We start from the raw sequence: 21,713 nt of genomic DNA, 5'->3' as shown, positions 1-21,713 counted from the left end.
TGAATAATTCCAGTAATCAAATTCTTGCTGAAATGCATTTATTCAGAAATTGTGAGAGAAACTATATCTATTTTGGTTTGTCTGACTTTATCGGAGTCAGAAATAACACAATAAATAAAGACAATATCATAGTTACACAACAGTCTCTTCCTACAAAAATAAACACAGTCACAGTTATAAAAGTTGTTGTTGTCCTCTGGGGTCAAAAAAAGTCCCACGATCGAAGGCACATACTGTACATTTGGAGACATTTATCGTCCAAATGTAATGTTAATACTTGTGCTACTGTAGCGTCCTCCGGGCGAAGAGATTAAAATTTGTCGTGCAAATTTCAGACAAAAATAAAATTAAACCAGAAGTTAAATGTTTTTCACATATTTAAAACAGTGACCGACTGCTTCACTGTTTACAGTAAAATATAGTCTGCCTTCTTTAGGCAACCACTTCTTGTGATGAAGTGTTCCTCTCCTCCTTGTATTCGGGTGTAGGAGCGGCAGGCTTCTTACAGCTCCTTCTCACCCTGATGGATCCTGCTGTATGCACAGAAGTTCTTCAGCCTGATGTTTTGACTGTAAAAGCAATGAATGAATTTTAGAGCTCTGAAGCTTTAAACAGTATTTGTGGTGTCTGTAATAAGGCCTACAAAGACCCAAGCCTCCAGGCTCCGGGTCAAGTTGAGTCCATGGATGACTGACGTCCCAGCCTCATCTGAACTTGAGGTAAGCTGGCACTGAGTAGTTAAAGAGCAGGAAGTCCATGCGGTAAAGGTTGTACAGCTTCTTCTGGTAGAAGGGGCTGATGTTGTGGAAGAACTGGGCTGCCATGTCTCCTGTAGTCCTGGTGCTCTTGGACGATGCGGGGAAGCTGACCTGGTCCTCCACCCCGGCCAGCTGCAGCACGTAGCGGGAGTCCTGCTCCAGCGTCTCGTACTTCCCCACCACGTCGTAGTGGATGAGGCAGGGGTGGCACAGCGAGTGCACCCTCTCCCAGTGCTCGTTGAAGGGCTCCTCCCGCTGGGTGGCCGGGTCCACGAGGTAATACACAAACTCCTCGAACGAGACGTCGTTGCCTCTCTCCAGAGCTTCCGGCTGTGGGTCGGGCCTGTGCCGCTGCACTATCTTTGTGCCATATCGTTTATGGAAGGCCGTGTTGTAGCTCCTCGTGAACTTGTTGCGGTATGCGGACACCAGCCGCTCGAAGGGCTCGCGGACAAAGACGAACTTCAGGTAGGAGCGGAGGCGCTGGTTGATCTGGGAGGTGGTGTACTCCGACAGAGTGCGCAGATTTCCTGGGATGTGGGCCTCGTTGGCTGGTATCTCCAGCGGGTCTCGGTGAGACCCGGCGACGCCCGTCAGGACCATGAGCACCCGTTTCCAGTTGGTGCAGGCCACTTTGGGAACATAGCAGTACAGCAAGCCGTGCTGGTCGTCCACGATGACGTGCTTCAGGTCCTCTGGGATGAGGACTCTACGTTTGCGGGTGTAGGAGCGACAAGCTTCTTCTAACAGCTCTCGCCGGCCCTGATGGATCACTTGCACTGCTGGTTCAACCTACAGAGGAAAAAAGAAGACGAATTAAAGCAAAAGAACTATAATATAATAAATCAGTCCATTCACTTTTTAAGGATCATTCCAGTTCATACAACTTGGGTCCTGTTAGTATTGGTATTGGCCATTATTCATATCAGCTAAGATAATATTATACTTTCCAAGTACTTTCAAACTACAACCTCATAGGTCAGATCATGGATCAGTCAAAGAATCAGACAAGTTCTATCGAAAAACACTCATCAAAGCCAAGAGACAAAGTACAATGTAATCTTTACCCAACATCTGTCACAGTTTACAGACTGACCTAGTGCTTCATTTCAAACTGTTACATGTGCACAAACACTGTTTTCTAGTGAAGGTCAATATTATTCTTGGTCTTTTGGATTGGCCTTGGCTTTTTACCTCCAAATGGAAGTGTTGAATTTAGATCTGAAACAAAGGTTAGTCGATGAATCAACTGCTCCACTGATGCAATATGAATGTGTTGTTTAATAGACCAAATGAGTGGGTTTTTTGAGGAAATAATCTTCTATCATTATTATCATAATGTGCACAGCTTTTTTTTACCCCCTGTACATTGCATGTTGACTGTACTACTATACATACATATGGTCTAGACCTGCTCTATGTGTAAAGTGCCTTGAGATGACTTTTGTTGTGATTTGGTGCTATATAAATAAAGATTGATTGATTGATTGATTGATTGATCTCTGCGATTTGCACTTGGAGGACAAATAAAGTGTTTTGAATTGAACAAAAAAAAATCTGATTATATTGTCTGAAAATAATCATTAACTGAAGCTCTAGTTGAAATCTGGCTCACGGTCACCACTAAATACATTGGATTAGACAACACTTATTTTGACATTTTTACATCCAAATAAATGATCTGGTTAAACCGTTAGCTTGTTTACAACCTGCTCATGTTTCTTGCCCCATTACACTTTGTTGTAGTGAAGCTGCTGTGTTACCAGATCTCAGCAGCTTAAAGAAGTGATGGCCAAAACGATGAAAATAAACGAGATTTATCCCTTAATCACTCTCCAGTTGATTATTTATAATGTGAGACTATGAGAGAGATGTAATTGGCAATACACAACAATAAAACATTTCATATGAGTTAGCCTGGCACACTTTCTTTTATTACTGTAACTCAACATTAACAAGAAGACCCCTCAGTCAATGACAGTGCAACACTTCAGCCACAGTGGTGATCTCAGTCAGACACTGAGGATTGTAGTCCAACACAAATATGAGCATGACCACAGACCATTTTTTTTATTTCTTGGTAATGAAAACTATGAGGCCAGGCTAAGAAAAGTACAACAACTACAGTAACTACAGTAAGCCAAGTGGAGCATTCTCTGAGAGTGAGAAAGCATATTTACAAATACTTCTCTGGAGGTCTTAATCACGCTCGATCCCCTACCGTCTGCATACTGCCTTAATAAAATGTTCGGGTCATCCAGTTCAGCTTGGCCTCCTCGTGGCACAAACGTCTTATTTACTTCTTTCATTTACTCAGCTTGGCTTTGCACTGCAGCGGTCAGAGCCCTGAGACTCCCAGTTTGACAGTATGTGTGGCTCTCTGTGTTTACTGGCAGACACTGGAACATCAAGGACAGGCCAAAGACTGTAGAGCCAGCACCGACGTTTCTCTCAGCAGAATTCTGTGTACTGTACTGTACATATACGACACTTTCTTTCCACTTCACGACTTGAATCCCTTCATCTGAGCTATAATCGTGAGTCAGCACTGTCTTCGAGGATATTAAAATAGCTACCAGGATGCACCACAAGACAAATATGTCATTCCAAGAGATTACCAAAGTCTTCTTAATGAGTTGGGTAAATATGTTCTTTTTACATTTAATTAGACCAGATTTAACTAGATTAGGTTTTTAGGGCATAAAGGTGGTTCAAGTGAGGATGTGTATTTTTCACTTCTTAGAGTTAAATGCTGTCTCAGTTTTTACAACAAGGTTTTAAAGCACTGGTCCAAATTTTATATTAACAATGAGTACAGTAGAGGTTTCTGGCACAACTTCATCAACGTTCAAGGTGCACAGAGAAGGGAAAAAACATCCAGCAACACTTGTAGTATAGTAGAACAACTTTATTAATAGACCAACACATCCAGCTTGAGGCCTTCATCAGGGTGATCATAAAACACATTACAAACAGTATTTAAATAAGCCGAAACGCGTTGGTCTAACAATAAAGTTGCTATACTATAAGTGTTGCTGGAGCTTTGTAGAAATGAGTCAAATGAGTATGTGTAGGGCTGAACAATTCATCGAAATTTAATTGAAATTGCAACGTGCATGTGTCGTAATATTTGATCAGGTATTTTCTCAGGAGCTGGTGGAGACCAAAACTGAGCTAAATATAGAGTTACTATTGGAAACACCTGTTAAGTGATAAATGCTAATGTTGCTCCATGTGTGCTGGTTGAGTACAAAAGAAATAGTTTGCTTATGATTTCACCATATCAGCTTTATAAAGGTGATAACTGTTGTTGTGTTAATGGTTTGATCTGCTGCCCCCAAGTGGGCAAAATCATGTAATGCAGCATTGAATTTAATACTAGTTTAGCAGTTGAGGTGTGATGATCTGGATTAAGTACTAAGAGTTGTTTTTCTATATAATGTTAATGTAATTTTTATATATGTTTGTATATTTTCTTTAAATCTGTGAGTGTGTATGTGGTCTTCTTCTTGTAGGTAAGATGGTTTGGTGTTTTGGGGTTAATTTCCTCTTCAATGACAGACTAGCACAGGCCTTGATTTATCCTTAACTATATTGGTTTGGGCTTCCAGAAACATTAGCTAGATATCTTGAAGAAGTTGATCACTATCACAGTTTCTTCATTATAATATGATACTGTTTATCAGTCCAATCCAAACTGCTGATCACTGACTAAGACAAGGTACTGGTCTGCAGGCCATTATCCCCCCATTTCCATCAGTTACTCTTTCACCTAATTACCTGCTGCATATCAGAAAAATGCAACATGTACGAGCGTTCACATACTGATAACATAGTCACTAGTCTGGTGGTGCATTATACATAAATAAAAATTGATCTTTCATTAATCGTCCTCATTTCCAGTTTTCGTTCTGGTAGTTGAACGGCTTCCTCCTGTTGGTGGAAGCCTTTAAGTGGAAGGGAACAAAGAAAATATCACAAGCAATTAAAAGTTAATGATGTCTGCTGGAGCTGGTTTGTTTTCTGGCAATGTGTACCTTCCCTTCTCCTCACATGGAGATTTAACTGCAAACAGCTGTAAGAGGACTCCTTTTACTGGGCTGCGGCTCCAAGTGTAGCTCCAGCCTCTACATGGATGAAGATGTATGGAAGAGACACACCCAAGTGGGGGCTTAACAGAAAAAAATCCCCTTTGTAGTGACACTATGGTATTTGTTGTTAATGTGAGAAATCCAGGAGTGATTGCTGGACAGCGCTCACTCACTATTCAGCCATTTGTCCTCGAGCGCTCGGATATTACATTTCCTGACAGACAGGAGTAATGTGTAGTTCCATGGAAGACAGCTGTCCATCATCAAAGCTCCAATACAAAGTAATACTCTTATTAACACGTGACAGTCATCTCCGTCTAAAAGCAGATGCTACAAAGTGATCCAACGAGGATTTCTGGCTTGATTTTTAATTAAAAACTATTAAAAACATACGAAAATGAAATTTCACTCAAACAAGATGTCCTCAAGGGTTACATGTTTAAATTTCTGAGGTTATTTAAACAGTTTGGATCAAGGTTGGACTTATCATATGATACGTTTATCACTGTTGCCTGAAGCATCCTCAAATGTCTAGTTTTGTCACAATCGAAGGATATTAAGCCGAAAAAGGCTGAAGAAACCAGAAAATATTCACATTTGAAAAGCTAGACACAAAATTTCAACTTTTTTTCCTTAAATAATGACTAAAATGATTGATTATCAAAATAGTTGGAAATTAACGTTCTAGTCTGCAGCTAACAGATGAATGGGTGCAGCTATATTGACTTTGCAGTTACTTAAATAGTTTGGATCAATGTTGGCTGATCAGATTTCTGATGGAGGCACATATTTTCCAAGTAATATATAAATGAAATAAAAATAATTACCTCAGATATCATAATACCTATCAGATATCACAATTCCTCTCTTGCCCAATCAAACACAGCTCCAAAGTCACTGATCTGTTAAGTGTCTGCAGTCTGACACTAGCCAGCACAAATCCATGAATCCTCCTCAATAAAAGTCAGCTGTGTAATTAAACAAAGATGTTAGAACTCCCCCCCCCCCCCCCCCCCCCCCCCCGGCTTTCTGGAGCAAAAACATCAAAAAGCAGCTGCGCTATAATATCATGAAGGAGCCGCAAAAGCCACCGAGTTACTGACGAGAGACTTCTGTGACGGCTTTTTTGGTTTAAGATACAGACAGCAGACGTTTCATGTATTATTCATCTCTCCTACCTGCTTGTTCCCACTCAGATTCACACATGGTGGAGTGGAACATATCCCACACAGCAACATGCACAGACATTTCAAGGGCCAGTGGCTTAATTAAGAGAAATCCCTATTACACCAATTCACTAAACCCCCGGAGATTTAGTCAGGATTTGGATTTATCCACATGTTGAAGCTGGGCTGTAGTAAGAGCAATAATACTCTCTGTTTACAGCATTTGGGGTGTGTTGCGTCTTTTTTCTTTTTTTTTTTTTGTTACTTTTTCAAAAACAAAAAAAAAGCAAAATTGTAAGTGACAGTTATACTAGTAGTGAATCTTTATCACTCTGTGCTCTGTGAGAATGGAAAGTCTGACAGGCGTAGCAACAGTAACTAAGGGACAGAAGGAGCAGTCAGCTGCACTGTCCACTGTGCTCATCCTGTGTTTGGCTCTGAAATCAACTTACACACACGCACATGAGCATGCATGCAAACACACTTTTGTGCACTTGGATAGAAAAGTGATCATATGTGTGGTATATAAAACACATTTACATCAAATTCATCCACATAATCTATAAAAATAGGCTATAATGTGGGTTATATTTAACCCCAAATCCCCTTTCGTACTTACCAGACACAGTCATACTTCCAAGTAAAGCTGCAATCACTTAATGGCTTGGTTTTGTATTGCTATTTTTATAATTAATTAATCATTTGAAGTCATGTTTAAGGAAGAAATGATTTGATTCTGCCTTCCAACATGTGAAAACTTTCCGCTTTCTGTGACAGTAAACTGAATATCTTGGAGTTTTGGATTGTTGGGTCAAAATTAGACATTTGATGATGTCACCTTGTGCTTTGGGGAACATGTTTCACTATTTCATGGAATTTTATAGACCAAACAACAAATCAAATTAATGAGAAAATCCCCGACAGATCAACCCAATAATGACAATAATGGTCAGTTGCAGCCTTATTTGGAACCTTATCATAAATAGATCTGCAGTTAAAATGTCAAAACAACAGTTTGCTGGACATTCATGCTGTTGGCTGCTGCGCTTAAACAAACGTTGTAAAAAAAACCCTCTCTCTGTCTCTGTGTACTCCTCATTTAACTGTGTAACATTCAATTTGAAGCTTCATTTACATCTCGAGGTGACTATATGATAGTTTAACCCCTATTTGTGCATTTCCCAGCATCAACTCATAATTAGTCTCTATACATAATTTGGGAACCACAAATCAATCATGAATACCTCATCTGTCATTAATAAACTGGTGATTCACTTTGAATGAAGCTTTCAGAGAGCAGAGAGAGTGTGTTCTTTGCTTTTTATGCTTTTTGTCGATTGAAAAACAAAACAATCACACTCTACAATGGTCCACTGTTACACAACACTGGAGAGCATAATGCTTTCAACAAATGATGTTAAATGTGAATAAACAGTATTTTTTGAATAGTGGTTTTTGAATTTTTGAATAAATATGAGTCAAATACTCAACCAAAACCAAACCACAATATGTAACAGTGGCACAAAAACATTTTTTTGGTTTAGAAGTTTAGTAATTTAAGAAATTTCCATTTTTATTTCCATCATCTGGGTCACATTAGGATAAGTCATCAGATTTCGATCTTCTCTCAAATGTAAAAATTGGTCAAATTAGACCCTGTACAGTATGTAAGGGTTCAATCTGATGAAACAGAAAACTGCTGACAGACTGTGATATCATCTACTGTTAATCGGGAGTCTCGTGACTTCCTCACAATAAAAAAAAAACAACCAGATTAACAGCAGCAGCTCAAATATGAGTAATAATGATAGTAATTATGTGTTTATCTGCTCCGGAGGGACACTTCAGCCTTGAATAGCTACAGCAGTTGTGCACTGGATGTGTTCACACTAACTGCTTTTGTCATGAGTTGCATTTGTACTACAGGGGAAAACAATGAAACAGAAAAAAACAGAGTGAGACCTCTCAGAAACAACATTTAGATATATTACATGAATCTACACTGAAGCTACACTGCTGTTAATAGTTGTGTAATTGCTCATCAGCTGACAGTGAAGAAACTTTTCCATTTGTTCCAGTTTTACCCCAGCTGTGAAGTTATAGACCTTAATTATGTATGTAATTACTAATCAGGTCAGAGTAACGAAACACATGATGCAGACACTGTATCCGGCAGGTAAGCTGGAAAAACAATGACGCAGCTGACAGTGAATGCAACACGGAGGAACAGAGCCAAATAATGTAAATCTCATGGAAAAAGGTTGTAAGCTTCATTTAGCCCCTTTGAGACACCGCGCAGCAGGAAAACGCCTGAAGCTGAAGGTTTATAACAGATCTGAAATAAAGAATCTGAAGTAATTACCTCAGATTGCTGCTTTGTCACAAAAACAAGAAGAAAAACGTGTGTTGAGTTTGTGAGATGTACAGATGGTGATAGTACTGAGCCAAGTGAGCTCAGCTGAAAGGCCAAAAACTCACATGAGGAATCGCTTTAGTTTGTGTCACACAGATTACATATTAAGCGAGCTGTCACAGTTCAGATAAATATGATCTATGTGTGATTACAACCGTTTGTCCTTTTAGCTGATGCCGAGTACACCCTGCTATTGTTTTTCTGTCAATATTGCCAATTAAAGGTTCATTTTCATTGCTCCTGTAACTGGAATCCAACTTATATAATATTTCTGCAGCTTTCTTTAGCAGTAGCATGTTATATCTGCACATAATGTTGCACATTTAACTCACATTGTTCCACTATTACTTCATCATTTTACTGTCGATCCCCATTTCTTGTTTCTTCTTTTTTAATCGCTACTGACAAGAAGAAATTCACCTCATCATATAACGGCTCTCGTGCCACTCTTAAATAGAATAAAACTTCTAACTACTTTTGAATTGTGGCCACATCCAGAAAATTTCCACTTGGAGGTCTAAAATTGTACTTGAGTATTACTACAATGCTGGAAAATCATTATTAAAAAAAATATATATCAGAGAATCAAACCCGTACTTATCATTAAACACTGGGCCGAGCTCACTGCGGTTAATGCCGTCTGCCAGGTATTTTTATTCAAGCTTCGGTGGCAACGGCACACAGGAAACATTATCAGAATCTGTCCATCAGTCATTGCGTTCATAAATGACGATGAGTCATAGAATGAGACTGCAGTAAAAGGTAAAGAGGGAGGAGGGTGGGTGGACTGACCTGATCACCATCATAAAGCGTCTGTAGAGGACTCCTTCTTGATTTCTGCCCGCTGCTTCTGTCACCGACCGGCTCCGAGGCTGAGGAGACACAAGGAACACAAACACAACACATCGGTCATGACATGTGACTAAAAGATCTTGTTGTACGTAGGTAGTTTATAAGATATAAAGGTGAAAATAGATCACAACAGTAGAAATATACAGAACAAAGTAAACAAACTGTGAGATAAAAATAATGCAGCATGGGAACACAAATGTGAATTTTATTGCTCTGTTGTTTCTGCAGCTTCATCTGCTCCGCTGCTCTCGTAATGCTACATAAAAAAGGATCTGGCAGTCCACAGCATACAATTTTCTATATTTAAAAAATGACTTTTGTCAGACTCTGTGGACTGAAGCGAAGCAGAAACAGCCTCAGACAAGGTCTGGTTGTGTTGAGAAGCCTCACTGGGTACAAACAAGCTTGAGCTATTGTTTTACAAGGATGAGCTTTCACCCTGGAGTCACATTACACAGCTTTACAGGGTCACAGTCACAGTTTCACTACCTGAAGCTAGAACGCTATTTAGTCAATCTGTGGCCTCTTATAGAGCAGATGTGGCACTGCAGCTTTGTAATCTAATGCAGAGGCAACTTAAAATCAGTTTCACCCTGTGAATTACACTAAATGAGACAATAGAGATATTCTCTGTTGATCTATTGATCTGTATTACTTTATATTAAAAGGAATAGTTCTTTTTTTTTTGGGGGGGGGGGGGGGTACATTTATTTGCTTCCTTACAGAGAGTTACAATAGATGAGAACATTGATACCTCTCTAATATCTGTCCATATGAAGCTACAGCTGGGAGATTGTTAACTTTGCTTATAGCACAAAGCTACCTAAATCCACCTAACAGCACCTCTAAGCCCACTAGTTAACATGTTTTTAGCCAACATATATTTCTGAATCCATTACTGTGTCTGAAATCACACAAAACACATTCTGTGTAGTACACTGTGTACGCTATGTACTTACTTGTGTAGTGTGCAAATTTTGACAGGTTAGTGTTGAGTTTTGACTGTCCCGCCCTACTGGAAATGACAATTAGCTAGTTACCAAGCTAGCGTTAGCATTAGCGCTATTGTTCGCAGTACCAAATCATTACATTACATACTAATGCCTTGTATGTGACAATAGTATAGTGATGTAGTTACAACGTCCTCGGTTGCCATTTCCAGTTTGAAAAGTGCGGTCCCTCCCCTTCTGCTATGTAGACAAGATGGCGACCGTTGAGGTTGAGGTGTCCATACTATGGAACTATGGAACTATGGACTCCATAGTTCCATGCTCCACCTTCTGCCCATTTTGAGTGCACCATCCAGGTACTTATGGGCCTTTTCCGTTATAGAGTTCTAGCACTACTCTGCTCTACTCGACTCAACTTGTTTTGTTTGCGCTTCCATTAGGGATAGTACCTGGTACTTTTTTAGTACCTGCTCTGGTGAGGTTCCAAGTGAGCCGAGCCGATATTAAAATGTCGCCATTTTTAAATACTGGCAACAATAGTTTCACAAGTTAGTTACAGCTCTCTTCTCTTGCTTTGTTTGTGACAGAAAGCCACAGACTGAGCAGCTACTACACCATCGCCTCCATGTCCTCCTACCTGGTACCAAACCGGGTAGAGTCGAATCCAGCCGAGTTGTGCTAGAACTGTATAATGGAAAAGCGGCATTACAGTGCACCGTGTTTTCATCCATACTTAGCAATGTGAACGCACACAAAATATTAAGTGTAAGTACAGATGTACGTGACTTGAGACACAGCACAAGTGACGAGTATCACTTTGAGTCTTTATGCTAAGCTAAGTTATCCATCTGACAGATATGAGAGCTGTACCAATCTTCTGATGTAACCCTCAGTAAAAAAAAAAGCTAAATTTACTATTCCTTTAAATCACATCTTTATGAGACAGGAAGGCTTTTTATTTCTGTTTGTTGCCTCTCAGATTTTCCTCTTTCACAGTGTGCAGTTAAGTTTTGGAGTCCTCAGTCTAACCAGAGCTGAGCACTGCACTCACATTAACAGTCCATTAACTGGTCTCCGACTTGCTGACACACTTCCCAACAATAGGACTCTTTCAGAAATTGCCAAGGCACTGCGATCATCTCCACAGGAGCTCAGTTTGTCTGAGTTTTTTAGAGCGGTTCCTCATCGTCCGACACGCCACATTGTGCGTCTGCCAGCCACAGGTGTGTGATGTCAAATCAGCACAGAGAGGAGCTGCTGAGGGATCTGTAGCATATGCTGTGGCTTTGTGGATACAGCTGCTTTATACATTGAATTATTCGTCATAAGCTCAAGATGTGAAGCTGTTTCCATTCTTTCACCAGCTTCTTACAGTTGTTTGCTTATTGCACTGAGATTGATGAGCTTGTTAATGTTATGACATGAGAAAATAATAATATGCTGCTGTTAATTATTCCTACACACGTCTTGCCTACAGAGTCCTAATTCGCCTGAAGATTTAAAATAAATTATTTTACAAGGCGTCTTAATTCAAACAATGTTTTTCTAAATGATGACGTGATGAGAGAGGACCCAGATGCATGATTCAGGGGTGAACAGACAAAAACAAACCCTGCAGGTTGATACAGTCCCTTTATTAAATACCTTTTTTTTTTTTGGTTCTGTGTGTCGAATACATGTGGAAGAAAGGCAGCACACCAAGTACCAATCATCCCGTCATATTGGCACACTCAGCTTGGCTTCATACATCCACACATATGGCTCTTATCAAAGGCAAAAAGGCAACATTTCAACACGCGCGCGCGACAGCAGAGACTTCACCGCCAGTACATAAACAATGAAATGACAACTGTTTTCTCGCCGAGGGAGCAAACGATTTTTTGCTGGAATAAACATCTGTAAACAGAACAAGATGAACACAAAGCCAAGCAATTCCCAGCATATGATAATTAATCCTTCATGTTAATGATTCATTGTAATTAAAATGGGAGATGTAGCAGCTGTTGGTGCAAACAGTAAATAAGAGATGCTACTCTCTTTCCTCTATTTAAAAAAGTGCCTTGCGATAACTATTGTTAAGATTTGGCGCTGTATAAAGTGATTGATTAAAACACAGAAGCTCAAACAAATGACTTCTTGCAGCTTTATTGAATTTCGTAATTCATTATTTTTTTATGATTTCTGATGAAGATATGCACATATAAATTTGGCAGTGTGCATGAAAATGCTTAATCTCATCTTCAATCAAAAAAAATGGAATTGAAAGCCAACAGATACCTCATCTGTGAACTCTTAATAAAATTCCTCAGTCAGACAGAATTTAGTCCAGCCATCATCAAGGACAGGTGACATAGAGAGTCTCTGTGGGCAATGTGCTGAGCTGCATCTGTTTCAACTTTTCAGCTCATGGCTCTTCAGACTGTCTGTCTGCACTGTCATCAAAGTGATGCAAAGTGCCATTGACTTCATTTAGAATGCTTTCAAATTGCTTTATTTGATGATTTACATTGTCTCTACATTTTATGCTGCTGATGAGCTTCATAATTGCTTAGACAGTGATATTTGTCATCTGCATTTACACGCACAGTGGGATTGATGCTAATTAGCATTCATCTGTGAGACCAATTACATGAAGAGCAGATACACAAACAGTGGCTATAACAGACCAATAGACAGGCAGTAAATTCTCAGGTGAGTAACCATGGCTGTGTGTGTGCCTCTTTCCACACTTTGGTGTGATCGGGCCAGTCATGAGTGCCAAGCAGCTTATGAACTGTAAACTCAGTGACATGGCAGAGCCAGCCAGTGACACATGTACAGAGCTCAGTGTGTATTAAAGAGCAAACTGTGGGGAAGAGCGGAGCGTGTGAGGGATAAAAGGCAGATCTCATAAATTTTTTAGAGTTATCAGTATAATTCTGGTTAGTACAGCGACAGATAACACTGGGAGAAACTCAAAAATCACTGTTTGACAGACTGTAATACAGACACTTCTAACTTATTTGAGGCATGTAATCCATCACAGTGAATGACTAGGTGACATGTTCAAGGAAACTCCAACAACTGATGTTTAAAAAGTTGGCTGCCGGACTGCAATCTGCTTTTTTTTACAAGAAACAGCACAAACCACATTATCCTTTTTAGAATGTCCATGTTTGCTCATTGCTTTCATGACAGGCTTAGCTCCTGACACCACAGACTTGTCGACTTTCAATCCTCGAATTTCATAGTTTCCCTGAAGCCAACTGAAATTGTTTCTGCTTACAAATGGATTCAGACCTTTTCAACACTAACAGTAGGACAAGTTTTTATCATTGCCACAGGCACTTATTGACGCCATTCCCTCACCCATGCAGATAAATTCTCTCTCGAGTAACTGCAGCTGCTGTTATCACAGGGGACAGATTCTATAGAAGTTTCCTCCACAAACACTCCTTACTGACGTAGTTGCACTTGGGAGGAGTAAAGGTTACATTCACTTTTGCAACATCTGGCTAGAATGTGATTTCCATCAGTCTCAAATTGTTCTTGGATGCATTTTCTCTTGGCTTTTTGAGATCAAATATGCCAAAGATGAATGAAGTGACTAACAGCAATTTCAAACCAATAGTTTATTTTCTCTGTCTGTCTAAATCAGTGGACAAGTTGCTCAACTGGTTGTGTTTCTGCCTTGGTTTGGCTTCTTTTCACACAGAAGCACATGGGATCACGATTGTAAATACAGGAAAAGTCCAATCCTCCCAAATACCAAGAAGGCAGCTGCTTGTTGCTGGTCTCAGACCTCGACTGCTAACAACTGTTCATTTTGCTAATCCGCATCTCAAAATGCAAAGTGCACCTGGCTATGGCATATGTTGAGCTCAAACTTGGGGAATACCACTTGGAATTGGGTCCGATTGGGGTCAAATCACTTTCCCACCACAAACAAGCTGCTCCAGAATATGTTTGTGACCGGACTGAAACCACTTCCTCGAAAGGTCTTGGTGTGGTTGTTTTGGTCCACAACCAAGTATGATTATTGGGTTCAGATCGGCTCATAAGAATTGGACCTAGAGGAAACCCAACCACTAACTCAACTGGACCAAACAACACAGGATCACAACTGTGAATAAGTTAAACAACTTAAAACTGCAAGTGGATTTTGATTGTACTGCATGCAACAAGGTATAAAATATAAAATTCTCAGAAGACACATTTCTGTATCATTCTTAGCATAATCACATTATGACAGCATGCCCATCTGCTGCCTAACAGATGTTCAACTGTATGCGGAAGACGCTAGCTTCATTGTCTGTCAAGATACTAAATGATGCCTTATTGCTGGAATGAACAGAACCAGAGATGCTGCGTCCAAAGAAAGGCTTGGTCCTCTGCTTTGAGCTACTTAGATGAAGCAAGCATTCATCTACAGTCCACTCATTTATCTGACTTGTTCTCCAAACACATTACATTTCCTTATGGAAACTACCAGTGACTCAGGAACACATTTCCAACATGACCACTCCCTAAGCCATCTCAGCAGAAGGTAACGTCTGAAATAATTTAGGAACTGGCCAATACCTGGCAGACTGTGAGTGTTTCAGCAACAAGCTGAGATGGGCTGAAAGAGTTCATTGTGTGCCATCACTCCCTTGCTAATGCAGCATCACATCAGCAGGCAAGGACATTTACAATCAACATATTGTCTGTATTTAACACAGATGCGTTATATCAGGAATTCAAGTTTTAGAAATGTTGAACCGCTGAATATCAGAGGATGCATATAGAGAGAGATCGTGTGCATTTCCAAACACTGTCTCAGCTGTTCTTCCACTGATAGAGAAGATTCACTGACTCCACCTGAAGACCATTTAAAAAGGAAGCAGCAGTCCTGTTGGTTTAACCCTGTCTAGACCCAAACTGCAGAGCCTTCTCTTCTGCATTCCTCTGCGTTCATACAGAAACCAGAGCTTAGGCAATGCAAAATATAGAAAGGCCAATGTGTGTTCCTCCTGTCCGGGCCATAAACGGAGCTCTGTGTTTAGGTCCCACTGGGAAAACTGGGGGCCCCCTCACCCCCTCCTTGGCCTCTCCTGCCAAAGAGCAGCTTTACTGAGAGACACACACTGTACAAGGGAAAGTCTGATCCTTATAGACCACAAATGTGTGTGTTTAAAGGGTGTTAGTGCAAACGCGAGGCATGTGTGTGGTGGAGTTTATTGAGCCTCAGAAGAATGTATGCAGATGTCGGATATGAATCTTTTTGATACTAAAAGGCTACAAGGGTCTGATGTGGATTTGTGGGGTGAAACATTAGTTGGCTCGCTGAAATGTTAATTGTGGTATCCAGTTGCATGTTTCAACCCTGTTGCATTTAAAAGTGGAAGTTGGAAGTGCAAATTAACAGGGTGATGATGAAAAAAAAACATAAAAAATAAAATGTCATGCACTGATATATTCAACATTAGGTTAACAGATGTTCTGCTCTTATGGATCCTCTCCAGCGTTTAAATCATTAACTAGAAAGTTGATTGCCTGCCACACTCTGCTGCAAGTGCTTCATATTCTATGCTGTCACGTGTCCGTCATGTGTTTCAGTGAGGGAATAATGTTCCACTTTTGTAACTTTCCATGTGTGTTTGCTGAACAGCTATGGAGTCACAGGAGTGCCATAAAAAAAAGAATAAATCTGTATAAACCTGTACATGGATAGGAAAATAAATGTGGAAATATAAAGAGGAATGAATGAAGGCATAAATAAGTAAAAAAGAAAATATAAAGAGAAATAAATAAAAGAGTAGATAAATGCTGATATATAACGACATATAGGGTCAAACAAAAGCAATAGGGAAAAGAATAGGAAATATAAATACATAGAATAAATATATGACATATAAATAATACATAGTAATTGTAGTTTATATGCAATAAATACAGTTTTTCTTCAAGTACTTGGCCATTCCAAATTTCACAGCAATCCATCCAATATTTGTTGCAGTTTTTCACCCTGAAATGCTAAAATGGTCAACCTCATGATATCGCTACAGGAGAGGTCACATGATCAACAAAGACATCAGGAGTTATGACATTACAATCCATGAACATCTTTACAATATGTTGTGCTAATCCATTGCAATAAACTGCAAAGACATTTCACACAAAACTAAAAGTGCCAACCTTAAGGTGGCGCTAGGAAAACACACACGAGAACACTTAAGTCAGTGGGCTTCATCCTCTGCAGACCACTGAATGTCTGTAGAAAATGTCATTTCAATACATGCAATAGCTGTCAAGATATTTGAGTCAGAAGTTTTGTCCTTGCTATTTGTATTTACAGAGTCCTTGCCACAAGCATGTCAGGCTTCAGTAAAAACATCACGACTCTGAGGAGTGGGGGCCTTATTGAGCAATATCAACAGTAAAAGAACAAACCTCTCAATCAAATCACTCTGGGATTTGTGCTGTGAAGCAGATGGACTTAATGAAATAAATGCTTGCCGAGCAATCGGCTCCAGCAGCTCTGTAAATATGCAGCTGGCTGAAGGAAAGTGGGTTGGAACAGCAGGGTCACCCTGAGCTGTCATCAGACAGCTTTGGATGGCAGAGGATCTGACAGCAGTTTGGAGGCACAACTGATTTCAGTTGGCAACTGCTGGATATCGTATGAAGTTGACGCGCTGTTCCTTTGTGGATGTTTTGTTCTGGATTTTGAATTACTGTCATATCTATAAGGCTTTATGACATTTTAAGGGACAAGCAGTGCTAATGGGTTGACTCTTTCCACCCTCAACCCTTTCCACTTCCAATACCATGTCCAAAGCAACCCTGGATTTAATTTGTTTAGTGCACTGCAGGTGTTCCAATGAAGTCGGAGTGCTGAACAGTTAATTTTTATGACTCATGGCCTAAAGTCAAGCCCAGACAAGGGAGGTAAGAGGTGGGGGTACCTCTCAAGTACTGGGATAATGACAGCTACCTCAAGGCCCAAAACAAGAATCTGAGGTTAGTCTTGTAATTAAATAGTTAGAAGTAGCTGCCCATCAACCCACATCTGTATCTGTAAATGTTACTGGTGACATATAAATAAATCAATGGATTTTATGTCGAGGGGGATGTGCTGGACAATATCCTGACAATGCTATAAAACATAACACAACGCATTCCAGACTCTTCTTCTTTACAGAGGCTTTTTTCTCTTCAGTCCTGGGGTCTTCGTAAACTCTTTAGAGTAACCATAGCTGCCCTTGCAAGAAATGTCCATGATGACAAGTCAATACGGTCAAAAAACCTGTTGTTCTCCAAAAAGTGATACAAATCTGCCAGACCTGCGACGGTTTTGTTGATATCCAGCTCAAACTCCTTTGAGATTTTTAAAACTCACGTTCGCAGGCAACCATTTGAAAGAATCTTGGATAATGTTAAAAAACCAGATGTCAAAACCGCTATTTCCATCCACTAGATCGATGACAATGCAGCATACACTGCTTGTACAGTAAACTCAATCTGCATTTATGTAATTATCCTAAATTTAGATAAGCACTGTTTGCAAAAATGCACAACTCAAAAACAAGACAATTTCCACGTTGTAACCCGAATCTGACAGAGCATTCCTTTGTTATGTGGCTGCCCTCCTGCAGCTTTATATAGTCTTTGCAAAAACAATATGACCTTTACCCCAGATGGAGCAAGAGAGGGAAGGTGAAGGTGTTCTAAATGCAAATAAGCCAGACTGGGTTGCATATCTGAAAGCAATTTAAATTAATTTAAACCTGACAGGCAGGTTTAATGGATGAAACAGGAGATGCATTCCAAGTACTTTCAAGCTACTTGACACCGAAATACCAACGGTAACCTCTTAGACCCTCAGGTTTTTTTAGAGTGCTTATACTGTACTTATTTTAAACTACACATTTGTATGTGCACGATAGCTTCCCTCTATACCACATTTCTTAGTGCTGCGTGATGCCTGAGAAATAAATGCTACAATAATTTAACCCATGAGGACAATATTGGCAGTATATCATGTTGTAAAGAAGAGCCAGCAGCAGACTCTGAACAATAGTGGAATGTTTCAAAGATGCCTTTTCCCCACTTTTGTTGATTTTAACATTAATGATCATCTCCCAGGGTGACCACATATTTAGTTATGTTTACACTATGCAAACTCAATGTTCTTATGGCCTGAGATGATTTGGCGCCAATCTGATCCCTAGTGGATATGATAGTTACGATAACTTTCTCTAAATGTTAGACTTTGACAGTTCAGAGAGACAGTAATGGTGAGCAAGGAGTAGGCTATGTAATCCAGTAAAGGTCTGTAGCCTGAACCAAACACAGTTATGTTAGTTTTATGTCTTAACCAGTAGACTACCAGGACATCCCGATCATTTTTAATCTTCTGGATACATATATGGTAAGTACCAAGTGTGAACAATGCTGCTGGTCTACGTGGATGCAAGTAAAAAACATGTATATTGTATAAATGAGGGTCTGTGTGAATTACACGATGAGCTGACTTACCATAGCTAACCTTTAAGGAACTCTCAAAGGGAGAAAGCTACAATTTTAGCCTAACTGTGTCTCTCCAACTAATTTCATTTAACCATTCAGCTCTACAAAAGACATGGAAGACAGGAACAGTCTGCATTCAGTCATCACAAATAAGTGGATGGTACAAATATATGTGAGCTTTATGATATGTAAGAAGTCGGAGCAGGGAATGACGCCACACCCAAGAATTGTTCTAGTTTAGAAGTCAGAAAACCAGTTCTAGCCAAGTTAGCCATTGATAGCAATATCAGTTGATAAAAACGCAGTTCGCTGTATTTTGCTCATACAAACAGCGTAGCAATATGTCCACAGATAGAAATTGGACAGTTCTGTGTGTATGACTGATTTAATGAGACACAAATAAGACAAAACTGCTAATAAACAGGATATTAATACAACTTTCACACTGTTGATGCTCAGGGCTACCATCTTGGATTTTGAGTTTGGGACTGGTGAAGTCCGTCCGACCTTCTGAGTTGTAAATCCAACTTCAGGGGGCATTCCAGTTGAAATTTCAGGGTACAAATGATGGGACTATTAGTCAACGGAGTTAACAGCTAGCTTACTGCCCACTTAGCGAACAAACTAGCTTACTAACTGGTAGTTGGCTAGCTAGAAGATAGCAAGCCACAAGTAGCCACTCCAAAACCAGCAAGTAGTCACTAAGTCAGCAAGCTTCCAGCACAGAGTATTCATGAGGATGCATGAATAAGTGTTGCTGTGCCCTTTCCTGGTTTAACTGGCACTTACAGTAGGTTCATTTTGTTGTTTTGGTGCATAGTAGCCCTCTGTCACGGCAGACATTTTTACTTGTCATACCAGGAAAAGCACAGGTGTAACCAATGACACAATGGTTCTGTTTAAGTGTCCATCTTAGTAAAACCAGTCTTTTGATAACACTTGCTATGGCAAGTCTACATGTCTTTATTAAACATGAGAAATGGACAAATGTTGACAACAGCAGACCAAGCAGCCATATTTCTAGAGCAGATAATAGACTTCAATAGAACGAGCAGAAAACTGAGATCAGACCCGTCAACAGTCCAAGTCAGATTTTGTTATTTCTTCTACAGAAAGTGCTGTGTGACAGGACTGTTTCAAACAGAGGGCAACAATTCAGGGAAAATTGTATCAAAATAGCTACTGTGAATGACTCATCACCACAAAGTCACTCCTGGAATGCATCAAACATAACAAACAATGTACAATTATCTAAAGGTTCCAGGGTTTTTCTTTGAATGATTCAAATCGCTCCCAAAAATGTCTACTGTAACAGCACATTAAAACCAAGATTCCTCCTGGTCTCCACATGAGGCAGGTCTTTCATAGAGACAGTATTTTGCCTCATATCACACATCACACACATCCAGAACTAACCCTCTCTTTAAAAACCCAAACTGCTCCTCACAGTATGCGCTATATGAGCTTTTTTGGCTCATGATATAACTGGACATGTCTGAATGAGGCCATTGTATGTGGCAGAGAGGGGGACCTGGAAGAGGTGGAAACAGATCTCAGCGAGGGCCAAACCCCGCTACCAGCCAGCTGCAACCTCTCCCAACCTTCCTCCACGTAGCAGAGGAAACACTCCACTAACCAGTTTGGTAATTAAATTGTTCCTCGACACAGACCTGTGGTTCACGGGGTTATATACAGACACGGGGTGGGACTGCAGAGGGACAGATGTGATGGTGGGGATAGGGAGGGAGGATACTGTTGGCTCAATATGAAAAATAATTAATACCACACAGAAATCCTTTTGATCTGCTGTAAAGTCATTTCATCACCCTATTCTATACCCATGCACCAAGGCTGTAGGAATGTATACACATGTGATTGATTAGACACGTGGACATAACATAAGCAAACCTAAACAGAATGGGACCAGCTGGCCTGCTGCATTTTAAACTACAACATTAAACCATACATAGACAATATATACATCAGATATGCTTTCAGATTTGTACACAACATATAGAATACATGATACTGTCTTAAACATGGGTGTGTACAAATGTGTATCCACTAATGCAGAAAAATGCATTATGTTTTATGGGATCTCAGTTTTTTTTACATTCTTGTGTCTTTAAGTTAGTTAATACAGTACAGTATGTTGTATTAGCACCTCTGTAGGTATCATTAGGCTTTAATAAAGTTCACAATAACAATGTATGCTGGATATGTCTAGTATCCTTAACACATCCTTATATTCTGACACAGATAAATACATAATTAAATGATCATATTAAAACATTAAATGTATTTGAATGAATTTCTGCCCACCTGGCCTCAGATTGCTGTTAAAGTAAAAGATGACCATAATGAAGCATCCTAGACTCAAGGCAAAAACCATCCGAATGACTTTAGGTTTCCTCATCCTGAGTCTGTGGAAAGGACCGAGCAGCAGAGCCAAGTCCTGCCGGCGTTCATGCGACCAGAGGCGGCTTCTCCTTTTGACGGCGCCGCGGTGTCTGAGCTACTTTATCACGGAGAGGAGCATCGATCCGGCTCGCTGACCTTTGCCGCTCCTTATCTTCTTACGGTACATCCTCGCATGTCCAGTCTGGAAGTCTCGGTGGTGAAGATGGAAAAAAAGGTGGTGGGGAGGGGGGATTAAGAGGCGAGAGACGATCGGCAGACCCCCGGTGGTCCGCCGTGTCTTAACGTTACCGTAATGTGACTGTGCGTCGGTGTAGAGAAAGTGGAACAGGAGGCATTACTGTCGGTGTAGTCCGAGCAGAGGCCGGTCTGTTTGTGGAAGAGGGGGTTTTTATGCCCGCACGGCGTTTTTCCAAACCTTTAACCCCTCTCTACCCAAAAAATACGCCTGCAGAGTCTCAGCAAACCACAGTCCAGTAACAGAGAGATCCGGATAGACATTTCAAAGTGACACTCCCATACTGAGCTCCAGGTGACAGCATTATTTCATTAGGATTTCTGCTTTTATTTCAGCT

At 40.2% G+C, this 21,713-nt stretch overlaps 1 protein-coding gene across 1 annotated transcript; it reads right to left on the bottom strand.

Annotated features, from left to right (window-relative positions):
- Position 1: 1 nt before the first annotated feature.
- On the bottom strand, positions 2 to 21,494 carry LOC128356043 (carbohydrate sulfotransferase 11-like). The gene is made up of 3 exons (XM_053316473.1): positions 21,043 to 21,494; positions 9,221 to 9,300; positions 2 to 1,550 (listed from the first exon to the last, which is right to left on the bottom strand). The coding sequence occupies exons 1-3, from the start codon at positions 21,134 to 21,136 to the stop codon at positions 705 to 707; spliced, it is 1,020 nt and encodes a 339-aa protein (XP_053172448.1). The 5' UTR covers positions 21,137 to 21,494; the 3' UTR covers positions 2 to 704.
- Positions 21,495 to 21,713: the final 219 nt, after the last annotated feature.

This window comes from Scomber japonicus, chromosome 3 (genome assembly GCF_027409825.1).
Source record: "Scomber japonicus isolate fScoJap1 chromosome 3, fScoJap1.pri, whole genome shotgun sequence".
Taxonomy (NCBI): domain Eukaryota; kingdom Metazoa; phylum Chordata; class Actinopteri; order Scombriformes; family Scombridae; genus Scomber; species Scomber japonicus.
The sequence above is the reverse complement of the archived record's forward strand: the minus strand, read 5'-3'. Positions and strand labels throughout refer to the sequence as shown.